The sequence below is a fragment of the Monodelphis domestica genome, chromosome 4, assembly GCF_027887165.1.
Source record: "Monodelphis domestica isolate mMonDom1 chromosome 4, mMonDom1.pri, whole genome shotgun sequence".
Classification (NCBI taxonomy): Eukaryota; Metazoa; Chordata; class Mammalia; order Didelphimorphia; family Didelphidae; genus Monodelphis; species Monodelphis domestica.
In genome coordinates, this window is record NC_077230.1 from 231793378 (window position 1) to 231816664 (window position 23287).

Here is a 23287-nt window from a genome sequence, read left to right on the forward strand (position 1 = left end):
TTAGCCCCCCCTTCAACCTGAACCTCCAGGCCAAGAGGCAGTCCTGGGGCCCCAGAGCACATACAGGCATTTGCACATTGGCTACACCCTTCCTTACACTCACTTATTTATACACCAACTAAAACGGAGTCATGAACAAACATTCATGTGTGTCCATAAAGGTAAACAAGTCACCCCTTCCCCTACAAACACACATCCATGCCTAGCATATTGAACTAAATGGCAGAAGGCCCATGTTCTAGTCCAACATCTATCACTTTGAAAATATATGAAGGATGGCTAGGTGACTCAGTGGATTGAGAGTCAAGTCTAACTATGGGAGGTCCTAGGTTCAAATCTGGCCTCAGACACATCCTTGCTGTGTGACCCTGGGCAAGTCACTTAAACCCCCATTGCCTAGTCCTTACTGCTCTTCTGCCTTGGAACTGATACTTAGTATTGATTCTAAGATGGAAAATAAGGGTTAAAAAAATGGTCTTGGACAAATGATGTGAGTATTTAAACCTTGATTTCTTCCTCTGTACAGTAGGGAAATCTGCCCTACCTAGTTCATATAGTAGTTGTGAAGATCAGACAAGATAATGTGAAAGGGTTTTATGGATTGTAAAGTGCCAGACCATGGATTCCTTTAAAAAAAATTTTTTAAACCCTCTGAGGCCAAATTTGAACCCAGGACTTCTCATTTCTAAGTTTGGCTCTCTATCCACTGAACCACCTAGCTGACCCTATCCCAGGAATTCTTAATCATTTATGTGTGAATGAACTCCTTTGGGAGTCTTGTAAAGTCTATGATCCCCTTCTCAGAATAATGTTTTTAAATGTATAAAATTAAATAGAATTACAAAAGAATCCAGTTACATTGAAGTAAAAATATTTACCAGCATATTAAAAACACAAGTTCACAGACCATAGGTGAAAAATCCTTTAGGATGAATACTCTCCTACTTGGACATGTGTCCATTTCATATGTTTGTGTATTCATGTGCCACCTTCTGGATGATTCAGTTTTAAAGTGGATCACTTACAGATTTGGGGGGGAGGAAGGATATGACAAGGAACAACTGCAGAGCCAGGAGACTCTCCTACCAAAAACTGTAGATTATTTCTGGTTCTGCTCTTGGCTGACAGTGTGGCTCAGTGAGACGTGCTTTCTTTCTGAACTAGAGAGACTCTTGACACCCAACGAGACTAGGGAAAGAAGTAAGGTGGTCGAGGACTAGGTCCAATTCCTGGTTCTGCCATTTACTGGTTTTGTGACCTTTCATCTCCAAGGTCCTCAACTATAAAACCATGACTTTGAAGTCTCTTCCAGCCCTAACATTCTGTGATTAAGAGCTTTGGACCAGAAGATACTTTGTCAGGAAGACGGTGGGAAGGGCAAGAAAACACAGAACATTGGAACCAGAGTCACCCAAGTGGAGACCACTGGACCCTGCCCTCACGAAGCCAGTCCCCAGCCTCCAAGCCTAACACATTCCTAAGCAGAGGCACAAGCCTGGTCCTGCTCAAGCAGTCAAGGAAATTGGAGCAGCAGCCACGGAATGTAGCCGGGAGCACCAAGGAGTGTGCACCAAAGCAGGTGTGCCTGCAGGCGTCCTGGGCACGAGTTAGCAAATTTTTTTCCACTTCCATCACTACCACTGAGCCAGCTGCCCTATGGTCTCCCACTCAAATAGGTTCCTGAGAGAGGTATCCCATTGGAGAGAGGCAGAGGGGACAGATGATTCTGGGGATATCCTCAGGAGTCCATGTCTACTGTCACTCCCCGCCCTCCCCTCTGCCCACACATACACCCTTCATCCCCCACCAGTTTGCCTAACCTGGTACCACCTGGCACCCTCAAGCTCTATGCCAATATGCAGTTGAGGCTGGCAAGGAAGACTGCATTCTTGGACGCTGAGACAGTTTTGCTCAGGCAGGCAACAAGGGTAGGGGGCATCTCAGGCCACGTGTCTGCCCTGGCAATTCCCTCTGCCCTGCAGGGAAGGGAGCTGGTAACTGCTGATGCGTCTAGATGCCAGGGCCATAGTCGAAGCTGTGGAAGGAGTTTTTAGTTTTGTCTTAAGACTCTAGGATGGTCAATAATCAGAGGCGACTGCAGCTGCCTGGGTACCAGTGCCACTGACAATACTACCAGCTGCCTTGGATACAAAAGTGCTTTCCTCCTCTCCTCCCCAGGGCAGAGAATGTCTGAATTTGGCCACTTCATATGCCCCCAGGCTCTCCTGGGAGCTCTAAGACATGCTGGAATCAAGAACCCCAAAAGATGACAATCAGACGGAGATATCTGTAGCCCTACCACTGGTCACATTATTCTCAGCATGGGGATAACCATAAACTTTACTAATCAGTACAAATAACAAGCTAGCTATTTTGAGCTATCTGCTTGCTCCTCGCCCCACCCCCTGCCCCCACACACATACTTTACAGCCATTTAACAAGCTAATTAATGAGCTGCTCTTAGTAACTGGCCCAAGTTCCAAACAGACTGCTTAACCCCAAGAAAGGAGAGAAAAGGGGTGCTTAGCAAGATGTACAGTGCGATGGAAGAAGGGAAGGGAGGTAGAAAGGGCAGATATGAATGGCTCCTTGGCTCCCTAGCCCACCCAAAGAGCATGCAGACAGGGTGGGACCCTGGTGACTGAATCCCACCCACTCCGTCCCTCCCTCTTCCCTCCAGCAGAGGGGGTGTGACCACATTTCCTCCAGGGCTATAAATAGGGGATGCCAGGCAGTGGGGTGAGGGCTGTATTAATAGAGTGGGAAGGAGGTTCGAAGGACAGACGCTGTAGGGCTCTGGACCAAATTAACTTTCTATTTGTACTTGGTGAGAGGAAAGATCTGGAGGCCCGCTGGCTGCCCCCAACTTGCCCCAGGGCCCATTTGAGCCCGGATTCTTCTTCCATCCTCTATTCTCGCTCCTAACTCATCTTGGTTCCCCCCCAGGACTGTTTTTCCTCCCAAACCAGGGAACTCGGGAACAATATCTCTCCCACCCACCAGAGACAGGATCATATACCCCCAATGTGCCACAGTGTCCAGCTATTCTGCTGGGTGCCATAGTGGGGTCGGGGGTGGGGTTGGGGTGGTATATTTGGAACAAGAGGGGAGGTACCAAAGGTGAGGGAAGCGAGCTTGCCTGGGAAAGGCATCCAAGACAAACAGACGGGCAGCCACCTATTTCACTCGGCCAGAAAGAAAGGCAGAAGGAAACATCGGAAGTGAGGCTGGAGCAGAGAAGAGAACACTGGAGGGGGCTTCACAGTCCCTTCCGGATACCTCCGATCAGAGACCCTTTCCCTACGCGCCTCCCCACGCCTTTCCACCCTACCCCCTTCCGTCCAGAACAGGATGAGGAGTTCAGTGAAGGGGTCTTTCTAGCCTCTCATCCCCAGCCCAATGCTCGAGTAAGAGTCGCCCTCTCTCCGGGAGGGATTGAGAATGACTGAGCTTTGGTACCCAACTTAACAGTGCCGGCGGAGCCTAAGATTCAGAGACCCACGCCGGGAGCCGCGGAGCCACGACAGCACCATTGCCCCGAGGCAGCCCGCCCTGTGCTGGGCGAGCACACACTCCACTAACAGCAGCTGGAAGGGAAGAAGCACCCCCGCCTGCTCCAGCACCCCCGATCACCCCCACACGCAGTGCAGCGTGGCTCCCATTGCCCCGGCCACTCTCCCCGCCTCCGGCTCCCCGGCCTCTGCTTGGCTCCGAGCCAGTAACTCACCAGCCGAGCCTGGACCTCCCTGGGCACTCGGGATCCTGCTCCAGCTCCGGCCCGGCCAGGCTCGGCCCGGCCCCCCGGCTCCGGCTCCCGCTCCGGCTCCACCGCCCGGCCCAGGGGCCTATTGAGGGGGCGGGCCTGACCTCCCGCACAGCCACTGGAGCGGACCGGGGCGGGGCCGGGGCCGGGCTGGGGCTGGGGCTGAGGCTGGGGCCGGGGCTTGGGAGGTGGGGGGAAGAAGGGAGGAGGGACAAAGGAGAGGCGGAGGGAGGGGAAGAGGAAGTGATGGAGGACTGGGGAAGGGAGGAGAGGAGAGAGGGAGAGGACCAAGGGAGATGGATAAGGAGATGGAGATGGATGGGGAAGAGAAAAAAAGCAACACGCGGACTCCCAGAGTCCACCGTTCTAAGGGGCGGGGGTAGAGAAGGGACTTCGGAGGAAAAAGGATGAGGAGACGGGGCAAAGCCACGGGCAACAAAGCAGTCCTGAGTGGTGGTGGAGGGAGAACGAAGTTGTAGGGTGCTCCGAGGTAAGGATGACAAGAGACTACAAGTGTCTCCACCCACCACCCACCCTTCCTAGGAAGCTGGAGAGAGGCTTAGGAGTCGGGACTACACTCTACCAGTGACTTGCTATGTGTCCTTGGGCAACCGAGATGGAGCCCGAAAGGATTATTCACATTTTATAGGTGAAGAAAATGAGAAAAGGAGAAAGAGATGGAGTTGGATTGTGAAGATTTGGGTTCAAACTGTGTCTGCTTTTTATCAAGTGACCCTGGTAAATCCCTTCTCTGGGATTCCCTTTTCTCATGGTCTATATATAGTACTCCAATTCCAAACCAACCATCCTTATGGGGCTAAGCCACAGAGCTTTTAAGTACTGGGCCCTCCACTTGAACCTAAGTATTATAATACCCAGTCCAGGGTTCTTTGATCTATAAAAACAGCTGACACTTATATAGCACTTTATATATTTTAACTCATTTGAGCTTCACAACATTCCTGAGAGTTAGATACTATTACTATCATCCCCATTTTGCAGATAAGGAAAATGGAGGCAGGCAGTGGTTAAAAGACTTGTCCAGGGAGAATGTCTGGGGCAGAATTCAAATTCAGGTCTTCTTGATTCCAAACCCAGAACTCTTATGCACGGTGCCTTTAATCTATCCTTTTGTTGTTTCGTCATTTCAGTTGTGTCTGACTTTTTGTGACCCCATTTGGGGTTTTCTTGGCAAAGATACTACAGTGGTTCACCATTTCCTTCTCTGGCTCATTTTACAGATGTGAAAACTGAGGCAAAGTAGGTTAAGTGGCATGCCCAGGAACATACAGCTAGTGAGTATCTGAGGCTGGATTTGAACTCACTTTTCCCTGATTCCAGGCCCAGCACTCTATCTACTGTGACATCTGGCTGCCCCCAATACTACTTGCCTCTATAAATTACTCCTCTCTGGGCCTCAGTTTCCTTATTTACAGAATGAGATAATTTTGAAGGCTCCTTACAGCTGTCATTCTGTGTTGGGAGGAAAGGAGGAAGTGGGGAAGAAGACCCTGAAGAGAAAGTCTGAAGAATCACTAGGGACCTCACTGGGCAGTCAGGTTTGACATCCCCTTCATAGCTCTCTATAAGAAATGACCAGAGCGATGTTACCTCCGAATCTCCAAGACTTCTGTGGAGAGGAAGGGCTGATGATGATGATGATGATGATAATGATAGCATTTATATACGACTGAGCTTTGCAAATATTCTTTGCAAAAAGCTTTGAACATCTCATTTGATCCTCACAACAAACCTGGGAAACGGATGCTATTATTATGCCCATTTTACAAATGAGAAAACTGAGGAAGACAGGAGCGACTTGCCCCAGCATCTCACAACTAATAAATATTTATAACCAGATTTGAACTCAGATTTTCCTGACTGTAGAACTAGAGCTCTTTCCACTGTACTACCTATCTGCTGGGTATGCCTGTAACATGCAGGCAGCTGGAGAAATCAGCCTTCCTCTCTCCCCTCATTCAACAAATCCCCCCCAAACACACCCACATGGTTTGCAGGGATCAGGTCCAGCTCTTTCTAGGTTCTCTCAGCCTCCCAGTATGACCGGATATATTGTTCAAGCCAGCAGCCTATTTCAACAGCTGGGCTCCGGGCGCTCCACTCCTCCCTATCCCATCCCGGGAATCACTGAGTTACCTTGTAGCTGGAACTCCCAAGGTCACGGCAGGGAGGGCCTCAGAGCTAGCCAGCCGGCCAGACACAACACCACCCCAACCACCCTCCCTAAAAGGAAGTCTGTGACACACAGTGAACCAAACCAGGTCTTACGTGCCCACATAAAGATAGACGCTTCCCCACAAACACAGATCCTTTCTCTGTGCTTTTTCCTGGCGAGATTTCCCTCTCCTCAACCTCACACATTCTCATAGTTTGAACACAACCTTAGAAGTTGTCCCGTCCAGCTTTCTCATTTGACAAATGAGGAAACTAAGGCTGAGAGAGGTTAAATTATTTGCTTGTTACACAGCCAGAGCTGGGCCTTGAACCCAAGTTTTCTCTTTTCATTGGATCATGGTGCCTTTTACAGGCAAACACTTTCTTTCATACACACACACACAGAAATATGAGCATTTCTTGTACAACTCTTCTCACTTTCCTATAGTACTGTCTTCTCTCACACAAGCACTGACACCCACACGATACTCTCAACCACATACACACACACAGAGCCCTGGAGAGATTCTGGAATGTGACTCAGACTTCCAGAGAAATAACCAGGCACACTTTCCATCCCTGAAGAGCCCCTCTTCTTCTGGAGGAAGCAGGAGGAACCAAAGAATGTCAGATGCAGAGTGGGGAAAGCCTTTTTTTTTTTTTTACAAAGAAATCTCAGCAGGAAGAATGATTCACCCATCTGGAAACTATGACAACAAGCTGGACAGATACAGGCCAATGCAAGAAAATGCTTGCCAAGATGGAATATGACAGAAGGCCACGTAAGGGAGGAAAATTTTCACCACCTCCTCTTTTTCCTGGTTTGTTCCAGTCTCACAAGAAAGAGATGGGGCTTCTCTTCCTCTTCCCAGAAGGAATCTCAAAGGATCATAGAACTAGAGGTAGATGGGCCCTTAGGTGCCATCTAGAGTCCAGCTATCTCATTTTACAGATGAGAAAATTGAGGCCCAGAGACTTGTTTAAAGTAAAAAAAACAAAAAACAAAAAAACCTAGAAAATGGCTGGGATTTGAACTGAGGCCTCTGAATCTAGATCCAATATTCCTTCTACATCAGAGGATAACGGCATCCCGATGATCCTTGGGTTATGGACCCAGCATGTACCTCTAAGCTGCTCTAAATTACTGAGGAAGTAAAGGATGTCCTCCCAGATTCCAGTGATAGACAGTAATATGACCCCAAAATCCCCTTCTCTTGCTCTGGCATAAGCTACTACCCGTCTAGAATGGTGTCCCAGGCCTCTCCTATAAGAGGGGAATGATGACATCCTGGGATTTTTAGTAATGTGATTTTTTTATCTCTCCTCCAAAGCCTTCTTAGCCTTTCTGTCTTTTTTAAACCCTTATCTTCTATTTTAGTATCAGTTCAAAGACACAAGAACAGAAAGGGTTGGCAACTGGGATTAAGTGATTTGCTCAGGGTCACACAGATTTGAACCCAAGTTGTCCTGACTCTAGCACTTGCCATTTATCCACATTCTATCTAGCTGCTCCTTAGCTTTTCCATACAATTGTCCACACAGACCAGTCCTTGTGGCCCCAGGGTGGGAAGGCCTGGTCTCAGATAGACACCTAGCCTCTGAAGTTGTTTTATCCCTTATTCTGAACAAAGAAATCAGGCCAGGAGGTAGTAAAGTATGCAGAAGGGTGGAGGGAGAACTAGGAGCCCCTTCATTTATATTCTCTTCCCCCACCATGCCAGGATAAAGTTGGCATCTGCTTTTATCCCCCTCCTTTCATAGGCATGTGCCTGCCTGAGGAGCCTGTCACTGCCATCATTGCTTTGGCATCATGCCCAGGATGAGGCTTTGAGGGCATGGTCCAGTCAGAGATGACCTCCTCAGGGAGGCTTCTTCCTTCCAAAGCGGGTGGTTGGGTACCTGCTGAAGGCTTGGATTAGAAGACACTTCCCAAAGGTGGTGTGATAAAGAAAAAAAATGATGGACTTGGATTTAAGAGACCTGGGTTCACATCCTTCAGACTCTTACCCACAGTGTGACTGCAGGTAAATTGATTTAATTTCTTAGAATTTTGATTTGCTCACATGTAAAATGGGAATAATAAATACTTTTATTATCTACTTCATGGAAACATTATAAACAAAGTACATTATAAAGCCTAAAGCATTAAGAAAATTTAGTTTCTATTATTTTTCTTTTTTAAAACCCTTACCTGCTGTCTTGGAATTGATATTAAGCATAGGTTCCAAGCCAGAAGAGCGTCAAAGTCTAGGCAACTGGGGTTAAGTGACTTACCCAGGGTCACACAGCTAGGACCTAGACTTGCTCTCTATCCACACTGAGCCACCTAGCCACCCCATTATTATTGTGTTCTATATATACATATATTGTCATTCTCGGTCACTGAGAGACTACCACTACATATACATATGGGCCCTTCATACCATATGCATGTCCATTCATAGGCATAGTTATATGAATAATTAAGTACATAGATAAGGTAATATATATATACATAAAGGTATATTCAGGCAAGATTCTCCTAAAATAGATTTTTACATGTTACTTGTACTTTACTGGTACATATATAGTTCTGAGAGGCAGAAGACAGGCTTTGGAGTCAGGAAGAAGTATCTCCAAGTCCTGCCTCTGACACATTAGTTGTGTGATCACAGACAAATCACTTAACCTCTCATGGCTTCCAGGCAATCTCTAAGACTACAAGTTATAGATGAGTTGTTAATTTGCATTAGTGGAAGAAGTTTCCATCCAAGAAGTTCTCCACATTGATGAAATATTTCACAGGTCTGGGCAGGGGGAAAATATGGATAGATAGATAAAAAGATATGGATATCGATATATCTATCGATTAATCTTTCAACCTATGTATCTATCCCTCCATCTATATCTATCTACCTATCTATCCATCCATCTTTCCATCTATCTCTATCCATCCCTCCATCTATCTATCCATCCCTCCATCTATCTATCTATCCATCTATCTATCTATCTATCCCTCCATCTATATCTATCTACCTATCTATCCATCCATCCTTCCATCTATCTCTATCCATCCCTCTATCTATCTATCTATCTATCTATCTATCTATCTATCTATCTATCCCTCCATCTATATCTATCTACCTATCTATCCATCCATCTTTCCATCTATCTCTATCCATCCCTCCATCTATCTATCTATCCATCTATCTATCTATCTATCCCTCCATCTATATCTATCTACCTATCTATCCATCCATCCTTCCATCTATCTCTATCCATCCCTCCATCTATCTATCTATCCATCTATCTATCTATCTATCTATCCCTCCATCTATATCTATCTACCTATCTATCCATCCATCTTTCCATCTATCTCTATCCATCCCTCCATCTATCTATCTATCCATCTATCTATCTATCTATCCCTCCATCTATATCTATCTACCTATCTATCCATCCATCCTTCCATCTATCTCTATCCATCCCTCCATCTATCTATCTATCCATCCATCTTTCCATCCCTCCATCTATCCATTCATTCCCTCCATCTATCTATCCATCTATCTCTATCTAGCCATCCATCCTTCCATCCCTTCATCTCTATCTATCTAATTATCTATCCACCTAATTATCTATCTTATCTAATCTATCTACTTAATTATCTATCTAATTATTTATCTATTCATCTATCTTAATTGGTTGACCCAGTGGATAGTGTGCCAAGCCTGGAATCAGGAAGACTCATCTTCCTGAACAACAAGATATGTGTGTGCGTGTACATATATATGTAATATATATAATATGTGCGGCTTAAAATATGTGTGGCTAGATACATAGCTATGCGAGCCCAGAAATGATTCCCAAACTCACACAGATGCACAAACATATACTGAAGTCTGTAAACACATACTAAAATATACAAACACACAGAGATAGCACATGTACGTCTGAGCCACACAGTCTCCAGGGAGATGAACTCTGAAGAATGTCCGGAGCTGGGCCAGCAACCAGAGGTGGGGGGGGGGGGAGGCATGAGGGGGCTGGTGCCTTGCTCTAGAGATGAAACAAGGAAAACCCTCAGCTCTCAAGCCTCAGGGAGGGGGAGGAGACAGGATGTAGAACACCGGCTCCTTTGTGTCTCTCTACAAGCCCCCCCCAACTTGCTCCCCAGACTGCCAAACCCCTAAGAGACAGGCTAGTCCAGACAAGGAGGCTGGGAGTAGGGTGGGCTTCCAGGAAAATGGGGTTGGGGGCCTGGGGCTGGTCCCTGTCCTTCTATGAGTCCGAGGAGAAGAGGAGGAGATAACATCTGGACAAAGGAAGGGAGAGTAGAGCCACATGGTGGCTATGGAAAGAAAGGAGTCATTAGGGTCACAGGAAATTCTTAAGGCTGGTCCAGCATTGGCTTCAGACACTCCCACTTCTCAGTGAATTAATGGGTCATTGTATAGATTGTTTGTGCACTTGTGGAGGAAAGGCATTTGGGGACCCTGGATTTTTTTTTTTTACTCTACTTAGTATGTATGTACTGGCATGTTCATATATATGCATGTGACATGACAATGACATGTAGGGAAAAGCTGAAGCTGAGTCATTATTGATGACCCCAGATTTTCTGTTTCAACTCCTTATTTTCTTGCCACCCCGACCCCTTTTCTCAATACCTCTCCCCTCTAATTGTTTTTGTCTGTGGAGGGAAATGTTCCAAAGTCACAGAATGTCAGAACTGGAAGTGATACATTAAAGATCATCTAGTCTGTCAGATGAGGAAACTGAGACCTTGCAAAGAAGTTTTTGTCCAAGGTCACATGGGCAGTAAATAACAGAGCTTTGATTCTAAACCGGCTTTTCTGATTCCAAACCCAGAGCTATTTCCACTATGCCACATTGCCTGCTTTCTTTGGAGACCTCGATGGCCCCCAAAGGTCAGAGCCTTCCCCAAAGTCAGTCAGATTGTCACGATGCAAGGATAGGCTGATTTCTCTTTAGCACAGGTCAGAGAAAAAAGTGGGGAACAGGCATCAAAGCCACTTGTACCAACTATTAAAGAGGGAGGCTAAATATTATTCTTTGAGAATAGATAATGAAACATACCTCCCTCTTATTGGCATAGTGGCAGGGGCTACCAGGGTAAAACATTTTTGCTTAACTGTCTTTCTTTTGTTACAAAGGAAGGTTTGGTTTGTACAGATGGGTAATATCTGAAAATGACTGTAATGTAAAAACAAAAGACAGTAATAAAGCATAACACACACACACACACACACACACACACACATATATATATATATATATATTTTTTTTTTAACCTTTACCTTCTGTCTTGGAATCATGGGTATTGGTTCCAAGGCAGAAGAGTGGTAAGGGCTAGGCAATGGGGGTTAAGTGACTTGCCCAAGGTCATACAGCTAGGAAGTGTCTGAGGACAGATTTGAATTCAGGACCTCCCATCTCTAGACCTGGTTCTCAATCCACTGAGCCACCCAGCTACCCCCAAAAAATATTTAAAAAAAAAAAGGAAGTTTAGATAGGGAGGGCAGGACTTCTCATTTTTGCAGAGCATCAACTACTAATATCGACAAATCAGTCAAATTAAATCAATCACCAAACACTTATTAATCACCTAAAATATGCCAAGCATTCTGCTAGACCCAGGGGATATAGAGACAAAAGGAAAATGATCTCTACCCTCAGTAACAACAATCCACATTTAGATAAACCTTTCTATAAATCACTCTGTGAGACAGACAATTCAAGGACTATTATCCCCTTTTACAGTTGGGACCACCAAGTCCCAGGGAGCTTTAATACAGGATTTGCCCAAGCTACAGCTATGTGTCAAAACCAGGACTCAAACACAGATACTCTGACCATAAATATTGCTTGCATTGACTTCTAATGGAATTGTTGATCAAAGGCCTCAGAGGGATGTGACCAGACAGAGGGTCAGGAGCCCAAGAAAAGGGAAAAGGAGGTACAGTGTACCTTCCACGCAAGACCCACCAGATGCAAAGAGGACCCCTTTCCTTCACAGAGTCTGGCTTGGCTCTGAGTCTCCATCCCCACCCACAATCCCAATCCACCCTTCCCTTAACCTGCTCTTTTTCCTACCATGCTGGCCAAAGGGAAGAAATGAGGCTAGATTCCCTGTTTCTGTGGCAACCAAAACCTGTATACAACAGCAGAATCAAGGGAAAACCCTCACCCACTCTGGTAACTATAGAAATCAGGGGCTCCGTTTTCAGGGTTACCAAACATTTTACTCTGCCATGGATACTCTATTGCTATAGGAAACGGTGAAGGTGGGGCCAATCTCCAAGGCAACCAGGATGCTACTGTTGGTTGTACAATATTTTGACAGGGAGAATATCTTCCCTGCCTCCCTCCTTGTGGTTCTAGTAACCAATGGCGCCTCCGAAGGAGATCATGTCCTGCCTTTCCTCTCCACAGAGGGATGCCCAGAAGCCCAGCTCCCAGTGGTGCCTAGTTCCTTCTTACTCTCAAACAAACAGCATCATTGTTCCCATTCCTCACTGCTCCAGCTGATGCCTTTTGCAGCTGTCACGCCACCTTCCCCAGTGCCCTTTGACAACTAATGATGTAACTCCCTGCCTTTGCCAGGGGCTGTGGGGTGACCAGGAGAAGAGAGAAGGCTGAAGCCAGGAGTGGGAATGGGCACTCCACTTGGAATCTCCATTCTGGTCCTGGTTCTTCTAATGACCAAATGTGACCTTGGGTTAATCATCTCCTCTCTCTCAGTTTCAGTCTTCTCATCTGTAAAATGGGGATAATCCCAGGGGCACTTGTAGCATATTCAGTGGATAGAGAACTGGATCTGGAGTCCAGAAGAATCCTAGAATCTTATCTCTGGCAATGACTAAGAGACCTTGGGTAAGTCAGGTCATTTTGAGCCTCAGTGTCCTAATCTGTTAAAAGGAGATACTAATAACTCTAGTGCCTATATGGATAAACTCATATATGTAAGTATTTTACGAACATCAGAGTTTGCTATAAATGACTGCTGGTATTATTACTAGGCTCTCAGAAGGTCTGTTAGGGTCTGATGAGCACATATTTGAGAGTTTTGTAACTGCAGAGAGGCCAATCTAATACCTGGTATTGCTATCACTACCATCCATCAGCACTGGGAAAGAAGGGAGACCAGTAACGGGCAGTGTGTGATTAGAAAATCTTGTACCCTTGGACTTCATCTCCCAGCATCCTTTCCCTTAGGTCTTCCCGTTTATGTCTGTTGCATGTGTATATAGTTGGATGTCCCCTCCTCTCCCTTTTCCCCATGTGGGCGGCTCTGTTTCTTTAGCCTTTTATTTTCCTTTTTGCTTCAAGTTATTGTTATTAAATCTTGTTAAATATAATACTTGGAGTATTTGGGATGTTAATTTTTAATCTACAGCAGAGAGACTGAGGGCAGGAATGGCTAGGGGGATTTTTCCCTCCCTCCAGTCCCAATGTCTCCTCCAGATGGAAGACTTGAAGGCTTTGTACATATCCCCAGAACCTTCTTCAATATTCCAGGGATAAGCCCTACCCCCAGGTAGTGCCCATAACACCACCAAGCCTGGGGTTTTACCAGCACCTGAACCTCCATCCAATTAGAAGCTCCCTTTTAGCCCCCTGCCCTCAGGCCCTCTCAATCTATGAGCAGATTGGGGGCCTTCCAGAGCCTTACCCTGGGTGAGACGGGTGGGCTGGTGGATGGGGAGCCCATCGATGGTGCAGGCATTGCCACAGGGGTACAGGGTGAGGGTCCCTCGCAGGTTCTCAATGTAGCAGTGCTCAGGGGCTAGGCCAGGGCCCTGGAGTGAGATATCCTTGGTAGCAGAGCCGATCACTGTCCTTCCTAGGGGAGGTGGGGAAGGGGGGAGGAATAGAGTCAGTGGCGTTTGCCCTGGCAGGAAATAGCAGAGAGCCAGAGCTGGTGCTATATGACTTCCTCCTGCTTCCTCTCCTAAAAGGGAAGAGAATGATCCCTGATCTCCACACACACACACACACACACACTTTTATTGGGCATCGTTGGTGCAGAGAATACCCTGGAGAATGGAAGGAGAGGGAAGCCCAGACCTAAAATCTGGGTGGAGGAAGATGTAAAACTATAATCTAACTTTCCCTACAAATAGACTCCTTCTCCATCCTCCTGCCCTCCCGCCCTCCACCCCCAACCCCATCTCTCCCTGTCCTAGGCAGTCTCTTTCCAGGCCTTCCTCCTCCCCTCCTCCCCTCCAGACAGGCCCCAGCCCTGGTGCACTTCACCTTGTCCTTCCTTTCTTCCCAGGGTCCCTTCTAGATGTAGCTTTTTGTTCTGCCCCGGTCTACCCAATTTCTCCTGCCCTCCCTTCTTTCCCTCCCTCTCTTCATTAGCTCCCTCCCAGATCCATCCTCTCCTCCTCACAGCTTTTGCACACCTACACAGCTTCCCTACACCCCACCCCTAGCAAAGCCCCTGGGGCTGGTATTTGGAGAATGCCGGGAATGTAGGATCACCCCGGCAACAAGTGCAGCTCCGGAAGGAGGGAGGAGGAGGAGGAAGAGAGAGGAAAGGAGGGAGGGAGGGATGGAGCTAGAGGGCAAAAGAGATGCTGGGTCAGGGCCTCATTTCTGGAGCTTGCCCTCAACTCACCCCACTCCCCGTCCAAGCCAGTTTTTTCCTGAAGACTCCTGGGATAGGGTCCTCCCTCCCTCTCCCTATTCTGCATCTCCCATACTTCAAACCCCCAGTCCCAGGGTCCTTGCTTCTCCCCAGGCTCCCTACTTTCTCATTTGAGCTTTAATCCCAGCCATCAGAGAACTAACTAGATTAGCTTTGGGAGAGGGCATCAGCAGAGAAGCTGAGTAGTGGGAGGGGGGCACAGCCCCACGATGGTCCTGATTTCTTGGTGAGGAGAACCCTGGGCCCCGAAGGGCTTGTGTGCATGAGGTTTAGGGGGTGCTCTCCGGGGTAGCCTGGCCCAGATGTTTTCTCCTGACTCACCTTCCTCCAGTGGCAGAAGAGTGATGGCGGTGCTCAACCGCCCGCTGCCCAGGCTCACCAGGTGCGGCTTGTCCGTCTGCACCTTCAGCCCTTTGCCAGTCTCTATGAGATCCAGGGGTCCATTCTGGGAGGAGGGAACACCATGGATATACAAGGAGTGGAGACACCAAACCTCAGTCCAGTTCTCACTGCTTTGGCCATCTACCCTTCACACACAAACAACATCCTCCTCCCCAAATAGTCCATCTAGCCCACCCTGTTCTGTCAGCTTCTCCTTGTTGAGTGAGGTAGGAGATTAAGAGGGAGCAAAGCCCCAAGACCTACTGCCCACGGTCTGTGGAATCTTAGGATCACAGGAGTCACCCCTAAATAGGTTTCTGATATTTACTGGTTTGCATGGGCAAGTCACTTACACTTTAATCAATCAGTGAATCAATCAGCCTTTATTGTGGCTCGTCTATCGGGACTGATTCTTTGTGACTAGCTATCTGTGGGGTTTTCTTGGCAAGGATATTGGGATGGTTTGCTATTTCCTTCTCCAGTGAATCCTTTTGTCAGGCAATCAGAGGTTAAGTGACTTGCCCAGGGTCACACAGCTAGGAGATGTCTGAGGCTGGATTGGAACTCAGGTCTTCCTGACCTGTGCTCTTAACCGCTGAACCACAGCTGCATCTATATTTATCATATGCCTGGTACTGTACTAGGTTCCCAAAGACAAAATGAAGCCATTCCTGCCCTCAAGGAGCAGGCTGCTTTGAAGATGATTCAGGGAAGCAGGGAACTCACTACCTAACACTACCTACCTTCTTAGATTGATGTCAGAATCAAGTGAGATAAAGTATTTAAACCTTAAGGTGATTCACCAATCAGTGCTGGCTGTTCTTTTCTCAGAGCTGGTGTGAAGAAAGGGCTTTGTTAAATTAACCACAGGGGGGCAGTTGGGTGGCTCAGTGTATAAAAAGCCAGACCTGGAGACCTGAGGTCCTGGGTTCAAATGTGACCTCAGACACTTTCTGGCTGTTGTGACTCTAGGCAAGCCCCTGAACCCCAATTGTCTAGCCCTTGACTCTCTTCTGCCTTAGAATCAATACTCTGTATCAATTCTAAAACAAATGGTAAAGTCTTTAAAAATGCTTTTAGAAAACAAAATAAACCACATAGTACTACATCAAGTGAATGATGATGATGATGATGATATCTGCCCTTAGGAGGAAGGGAGAAGTAGTAGACGAAGAGCCAGCCTCAAAGTCAGGAAGTCCTGTGTTCAGATCCCGTCTCTGAGAAATATCCCATATACCAATATTATCATGCTATCTCCCTTTCTTGGAAGTCAAGGACTAATTCATCATCATAACATTGCATCATCAGAGTCTGGCAGAGGACCTGTCACATAATTATTGACTCACTGGTTACTGTGTGACCCTGAGCAACTTACTTAACCTCTCAGTGTCTTGGGGCACTAACTCTACAAGCTGAAAAGCTGGGGGGGGGTGCCTTGTCCACATTGATAAAGCCCCAGGCCTGGTCTTAGCAGACTATCAATTCCTTGAGGGCTGGTGCTGTTGGTTTCTTTATATGTCCAGTGACTCGCACACAGTAGGTGCTTAATAAATGTTTGTAGGATTGAATTAGACTGAGACCTGGCTAGGATTTGGAGGTAAATGTGTTGAGGGTTGGAGAGAGGTGAGATATCCAGGGAGAAGAGGGGAAGAAAAGGACCCAGCTCCAAATGGCTTCCAACAGTTCCAAGAATCCCTTGGAAATGAGTTCCAGGTCTTTTCTGGGAATATTCTATGAGTGAACCACTTAACCAGATTCAATTAAGGAGTAAGCTGTTAGTAGGATTCTGAGGCTTGAGAAAAGATGGCAGATTCACTATCTCTCTCCCAGCTCCAACCACTAGCCTTTTCTTAGACCGGATGGACACAAAAACAGACCAAGTTCTTGCTAACTGTCAGCCCTACCCCTCAGTCTACCCACCCCAGCCTCTGTCTCTCCTGTTCCCAAATGCCACCTGTGGACGACTCACCTGAACTCTGGCTTGGATCTTGCGCCCAGAGCCCACTGTATTTCTGTTGAAAGCATCCATGGCCCTGTGTTTCCAGAACTCCTGAAGGCATAGAAAAGGAGGGGTTAGGCTGAAGGTGCCAGTGGGGGGAGGGAAGGAACAGAGAGTGTGTTCAAGATCTGTGCCCATCACCAGGGTCTCAGGACATGGAGACATGCCAGAAGCAGCCCCTTGTGCCTGCACATGCAGACAAAGAGGAGCCCAGAGGAGAAGAGCACGTTATCAGAGCTCTTCTTTGGTTCCACATCACTGCTACCCCTCGGGGAAGTGGTCTCCATTTTCTGAGACCAGCCTCACCCTCAGCCTGACTTTAGGCATGTCACATTCGGATCACCCTGCTTTCTCTTCAGAGTCCTGTCTGTATACCCCCGTCTTAATCCTAAAGCCAATAATGAACAGCCCTAGAGGTTCACTGTACTCCAGTTGCTTGTCTTAGCAGCTTGGGGTACCCAGATCTTCACATAATTGTTGCAGGGGATGGGTGTGTAGAAAGTGGGGAAGGTGAGGGCTGGGATCTCCCAGGGAAACAGTACCTTTCTGAGAACAGGAACCTAGAGAGACTCATCCAAATACACTGTAGCTGGAAGACACACAGGTGGGTGGCACAGCTAAAGCTGTGGCAGGAAGGGAGGTTCTCAACTCCCTCTCCTAGTCCCTCCCTCTCTCTCTCTTTGTCTCCTCTCCCAGGGGTCTCAGGAGGATCTATTTTCTTAAAGGGGACACAACAACAACAATTAGTTTTCCCTGGCAACTCATAAACATACTCCTGTCCCAGATCCTAACCTAGCCTCTCCAGAAAAAGGAAAAAGAAAAACCACCCCACTTTTATTTCTAATGCTTCCAACCCTCCTCACACCTCCAGCACCAAAACTCAGTGGGGAGCATATTGGGATTGTGGTAACTAAACTGATTGGGTGACATGGAGGCCACATAGAGGCACTAGAAGGATGAAGGCTGAGAGTTTTCTGGGCATCACCATTCACCATATGATGTCTTCTTCAGGTAGAGTAAATTTTTCTCTTCCACTCATTTATCAAGGACCAGAGTTGTATACAAACACATATATGTACCGATTTGTGCTTACTTGCAGGTTTCTTACATACCCTGACAATGGCAAAAAAGAAGAAAAAATCCCTTGTTTGATGTTATTGAGAAAAGTTAGAGGTAGAAGAGAGGAAGGGGAAGTCAGGGAACCCAGATCAGTGCTGCCTTTCTTTTCTAGCCAATAATCGGCCAATTTGGAGAGGAAGCAACAGCAGGAGCCAGGAGCACAGCCTCAGACTCTGGCATAAGGGACTAAAGGGCTAAGCCAGGGGTGTTACTAATTTTACCCTCCTGGCTCCCACCCTTCCGGGCTTGGATTGCAACGTCACCATTTCCACCCAAGCTGGAGGGAAAGAGTCTGGAACTGGCCCCAGGACCCACCCTGGACTAAATAGCAAGAGAGAGTCTGTAAAAGAGGTGCAATTTGACTAGACACAACCCTAGGGTGCCAGGCTACTGACTAGTTTCAGGGGACTCAGGCCACTGCTACTCCCTCCCTCTGGACCTGAAGAGAAGTCCTACCTCAGGTTGTGAATGATTTTAAAACCTCAAATATTCTCTGTGTGGGTGGAGGGAGGTGACCCCCAAAAGGCTGGAATGAATGTGATGGCTATATAGGTAGGGTAGGAGGGGCAGAAATTAAACTAAAGGGGGAAGAAAGGTGAAGTGGAAGAAATTTCATCAGAGATGCTAATAATGAAGGAATGAGAGAGAGAGAGAGAGAGAGAGAGAGAGAGAGAGAGAGAGAGAGAGAGAGAGAGAGAAGTGACATAGAGCCAAAAAGAGCCAGAAGAGACGTAGAGAGGAGGGAAGATGCTGTGACTCAGAAGCAGAAGAGGTCCTGAGACATGGAATTCCCTATTAGTAGGAAGAGAAACTAAATGAACTGGAGCCCTTTCTGATAAGAGAGCTTTTCTCTTCATTCCAAAGTAGCCTCTCCAGATTTGAGAGACCGCGCTAGGCTCCTACTCTCCAGATCCGCTCCCCCCCACCCCATCATTTTACCCATGGGGGGGGTTAGCCAGGGGGACCCCAGGGTGCCCCCTGCCGGCTAACTCCTCCTCAGCGGAGCGTTACAGCTCCTGACCCAACCGGTGGAGTCCAGCTGGAGCCCGGAGGACTGTAATTACCCACCCCACCCCTCCTTCATAGGCTTTTCTGGGAAGTACAGCTCGTCCCGCAGCCCAAAAAAGGTCCCTGCGGTGTAACCCAGGCTCAAGTTGAAGGGGCGGGGGCGGGGACCCTTCCCTGTAGTTGCTTCTTACCCCTAGATCGGGCGTGGCTCGCTGGGGGGAGCCCAGCCCACCTCACCCCGATCCACAATTCCCTACACAAGCAACTGGTATTCTCTCTGGGCTCAGGTTGGCTGCAATTTGTTGTTATTGTCAGGTATTAGCTTGGAGAATACGAGGCACCCTGTGATTTGGAGGAACCCCGTAGAAAAAGAGCAAAGACAGACGTCGCCGGCAGATCCTGAACCGGTTCCAATGGCCCAGCTAACCTAGACAGGGTACCGAAACTCAGGCACAATACTGTATGAAGGTACCCGTTAGCAACTCCTCAACCGAGTCTTTGAAAGTTCTGATCGAAGTCCCTCCCTCACCCCACCCAGGTCAGCCTGCCTCCCTCCTTTCTCTTCCAGTAGGGGTCGCGGAAGAAGGGGCTCTCTAGAAAGGTGGGGCCACCCAGCCTTAATACCTTGGGGTTCCCAAGGTTCTTGTTCGGCATTTTCTCCCCTGCCCAAAGAGAAAGAGGAAGGGGGGGGGGGGCAGAGAGGAAATATTAAAACGGAAGTCAGACCTAAGAAAGTCAAACCTTAAATAAATTTAAAAAAAAGAATAGGCTCTCAAGGTCTCCGTGATTTAGGTCTAAATAGTCCTCCTAAATCAAAGAAAGGGGTAAAAAATAAAGCCCGTAGCCACAGAGACCAGAATGGAAGAGATCCAGGTACTTCTCCTTCACTGTTTCTTGGGGCCATGATGGCCGGACTTGGATGTCTGCTCTCAAAATGACCCCAGGCCCCGCTCTGTTCTCCAAACTCCCCAACCTTCCCTTTGTGCACTTCTCCCTTTACCTGTCCCCGGGAGAAATGACCCCGCTCTGGCCCCGATCGCTGCATGGCAAGCCAGACTTCTGGGCTAAATTGCACTCCAGCCAGCTCCTGCCTGACCAACGCCTTCCCTCTGTTCCTACCGCTCACATCCGCTCCTCCGGCCAAGGATCGGCCCAGGAGAGAGGAAGGAGACTGGAGAGGAAGGAAACTGAGGCCAGAAGCGGGAGGAGCAAAAGCGAGTTATCTGCCAGAAGAACACTAGACAAGGGAGTGAAGAGGAGAGCCTGGAAGGGGAAGATGAGGCCCGGAGGGACAGTATGGGAGACGGAGGGATAACAGGGCAGTGGGAACCGACGAAAAGAGATTGGGGTATTGAAAGCGCGACTGAAGGGGAGTTGAGAAAGAGAAAACTCAGTCAAACAGAAGAGGAGACAAGGAAGGTATGTGGTGTCTGAGAAACTGAGGCTGAGATCTGAGGCTCAGGCCGCGGGGGAGGTAGAAAAGAACCTTGGAAGGCGGCCAGTTGATTGCTTGCTTGGGTGATTGGCTGCCTGAGGAGGGGGGGGGGGACAGGAGACTGACTGGACGTGAGGCCAAATCACTGAGGCGTCAGCTCCCCAGGCTTCCAGGTACCCGGGCACCTGGTTCTGCTTCCCTAGCTCTCCCTCCCTCCTTCCTTTTCTCCCCCTCTCCCTCTGGGCAGGAGGCTGTGCCGTGCGTCCCCCTCCCCTTCCTAGTTCTGGCCTGGGACAAGGCGGCAGTGTTGGGACCTCAGCCGCAAACGGCCCCGCCCGGCCCCGGCTGAGGGACAAGAGTCCTTTCTTCGGCTCGGTCCGGCTGGGCTGGGGAGAAGGCGCCGCTTGTTCGGCTGGGAAGCAGCCTGGCCTGCCGGGGAACTCGGGGGGAGGGGGGGAGGGGGCTGGGGCTACACGCCCCTAGGCCCTCCCTCTCCGGTAAAGGCAAGCACACTGTCTCTGGCAGAGCCTGAAACGAGGTTAGGGGGAGGCGACCTGTCTGCTTCTGCAGCCCCTGAGGGGCTAGCTGTCGGTTACTGCTAGCCAGTTGTGTACCCCCTCTCCCGCCCCCGCCGCCGCCGATGAGTCAATGCTAGCGAGCAGCCCCGACAGCTGAGTTAACCCGCAGAATGCATGCCGATCCGGCCCGCTAGCTTCCTGATCGCCCACCGGGGTTCCTTCCTCTCCTATCCCCGACTCCGTTTTCTGGCCCCTCAGTCCCGGGTCTGATGGTCCAGTATTAGCCCACGATGGCGATGCAGAGTGAGGGTTGGAATAGAGGAAGTCAACCCCAGACTCTGCCCAACTTTTATCCTGCTCTCATCTCGCTCTTTGGAGTCTCATCTGGGTCAGGGCGGCTCCTCCAAGAGCCCTGTCACTTCTTGACAGCTCCTGATTCCGTCTCTGTCCCCCTCTCCATTCACCCTCGTTTCTTTGGCTTGGTCGAGTGCTTCCACAGCTCCAGGAAAGGATCCGGTTGGGATTCGAACCCAGGACTCACCTGGCATCCTTGGCTAATGAAACTGGCTGTCTTGAACCCCTACGTCCCTTACAGCTTTTCCTCCCTGGTAGTTCCAGAATCGGGGCCATCTGCTAGAGAGGGTCCAGAAAACCCAGACCTGCTCCCCAAATGTTAAAGAAACCCCAAGTGTCCCGGGCCTCCCCGTGGAGCGCAGCCTTCAGGCAGCCTCAGCCCTCAACGCTTCCCTCTCACTTTCCTGGACTCTCTCCGGGATAACGAGGCTTAATTGTAGGAGTCGGGTCATTGGGCTCCAGGGGGAAGCGTCGGAGTTCCCCTTCTAAGTCCGTCTCCCGATTCCCTGGATTCCCGGCCCCCCTTCAGCCTAGTCACTGGCCGCGTAGGAGGGTGATGAGCCAGCTAGGAAAGAGAAGTGGCTGCCCCCGAATCCCGCCTCCTCCACTCCCTTCCCGCACCCCAACTTCCTTTCCTGACCAGCCCTGGGGTGCAAGCCTTGGGGTTGAGGCGTCCCAGTCGGGCTTCTGTCTTTTCTCTACTCCTACCTAGAAGCCAGAGTCCCCAGAGCTAGGGAGAACCTCGAGGAAAGTTGGAGAACGAGAAGGCGGAGCCTTTTCGAGGTCCGGATACCCTCCAGGTGGGCTGACGGGTGGGGGAAGCGAGAGCTCCCTCTAGCAGTGGTGGGCGCCTCCCGACCCAGCCTCGCTTCTGGTCAGGAATCGGGGTGCGGGGTGAAGGAAGGAGGCTTAAGCCCTTTTCAACACCATCACCACCTCCTCTACCCCTAGCACCCCCTTCCCAACTTGTCTTCTGCATTAAGCCAAATCCCGACGTTCGCCACCCCTTTCAGGTCCCCAGCCTCAGGTGAGAGAAGATCCGCGGGGAGGGGGGTGCTCCTACCTGGGGGAGGGCGGGCGGCAGGGTTCTTCCGTCGCCCTGGCCGCTTCGAGCTCCAGCTCCAGGACGGGGTTGTTTCTCCGCTGGAGCCCGGAGAGGAGGAGAGGACTCCGGGACCGCCCCACCAGGCGAGGACCCGCCCCCCATCTCAGTCTTATTCCTCCTCCCCCCGCACCCCCCCCCCGCCCCTCGCCCCCGCCACCAGCAGCAGTAAGAGGCCAGAGAAGCCGCCCTTGTTGTAGGGTTGGAGGCTGAGGCACCCCCCCTCTTCCTGCAGCTGCACCTCCCCTGGGCTGTACAGCCTTGGCTTTGTTCTCTGCAGCTGGGCTCCCCCCTCCTGGGCTGGCCTCCCCCCATTTTCCAGATCACCCCTCCCTTCAAGTTCTCAATAATGGTGCATGGAGGGGTGCCTCTGGGAGCTCCCACGGGTCCCCAGGCTTCCCCATCTTCAAAATCACCAGTGCCCCCAAGAATCCTCTTCAAACTGACCTCCAGTTCATCAGGTGTCCTTGTCCCCTTCCCACTCGCCAGTTCTGAGCACCCAGAAGTGAGGGGCTGCAGGAGGCGACTCTGGCTGCAGCCCTGCACCACACTTGTCCCGGCTGGGGGGGGGGGAGATCCTCCCTGCACCCCCCCCCCCCAGGGGGAAGCTTAGAGGAAAGGAAGTGGGGCTGGAAACCCAAGAGCAATCTAGAAATGGAACCTGGCTGGAGCTGTTACCCTGGGAAACCCAATGCTAGCCTGAGACGGGAGATTGTCAACCTAGAGCTTAGCCTTTGCAAGGCCAAAAAGCTGCTCATGTTCACACCAGACCCGGGTGCT

The 23287-nt window shown here is 49.4% G+C and overlaps 1 protein-coding gene across 35 annotated transcripts in view; it reads right to left on the reverse strand.

Moving 5' to 3' along the window:
* Positions 1–22608, reverse strand: part of PHLDB1 (pleckstrin homology like domain family B member 1) — a 60835-nt gene extending 38227 nt beyond the window's left edge. For 23 of the 35 annotated variants that reach the window (XM_056794287.1, XM_056794291.1, XM_056794298.1 and 20 more), the window contains exons 1-4: positions 22469–22594; positions 16942–17022; positions 14913–15036; positions 13611–13781 (exon numbers count right to left, since the gene is read on the reverse strand). In XM_056794287.1, the coding sequence (XP_056650265.1) occupies positions 13611–13781; positions 14913–15036; positions 16942–17001 (355 nt within the window). In that variant the 5' untranslated portion in view covers positions 17002–17022; positions 22469–22594. Of the gene's footprint in view, positions 1–3727; positions 3951–13610; positions 13782–14194; positions 14339–14912; positions 15037–16941; positions 17023–17513; positions 17690–20098; positions 20523–22468 lie in introns of those variants that run through there. The other 12 variants (XM_056794267.1, XM_056794271.1, XM_056794265.1 and 9 more) reach the window with 9 other exon arrangements.
* Positions 22609–23287: the final 679 nt, after the last annotated feature.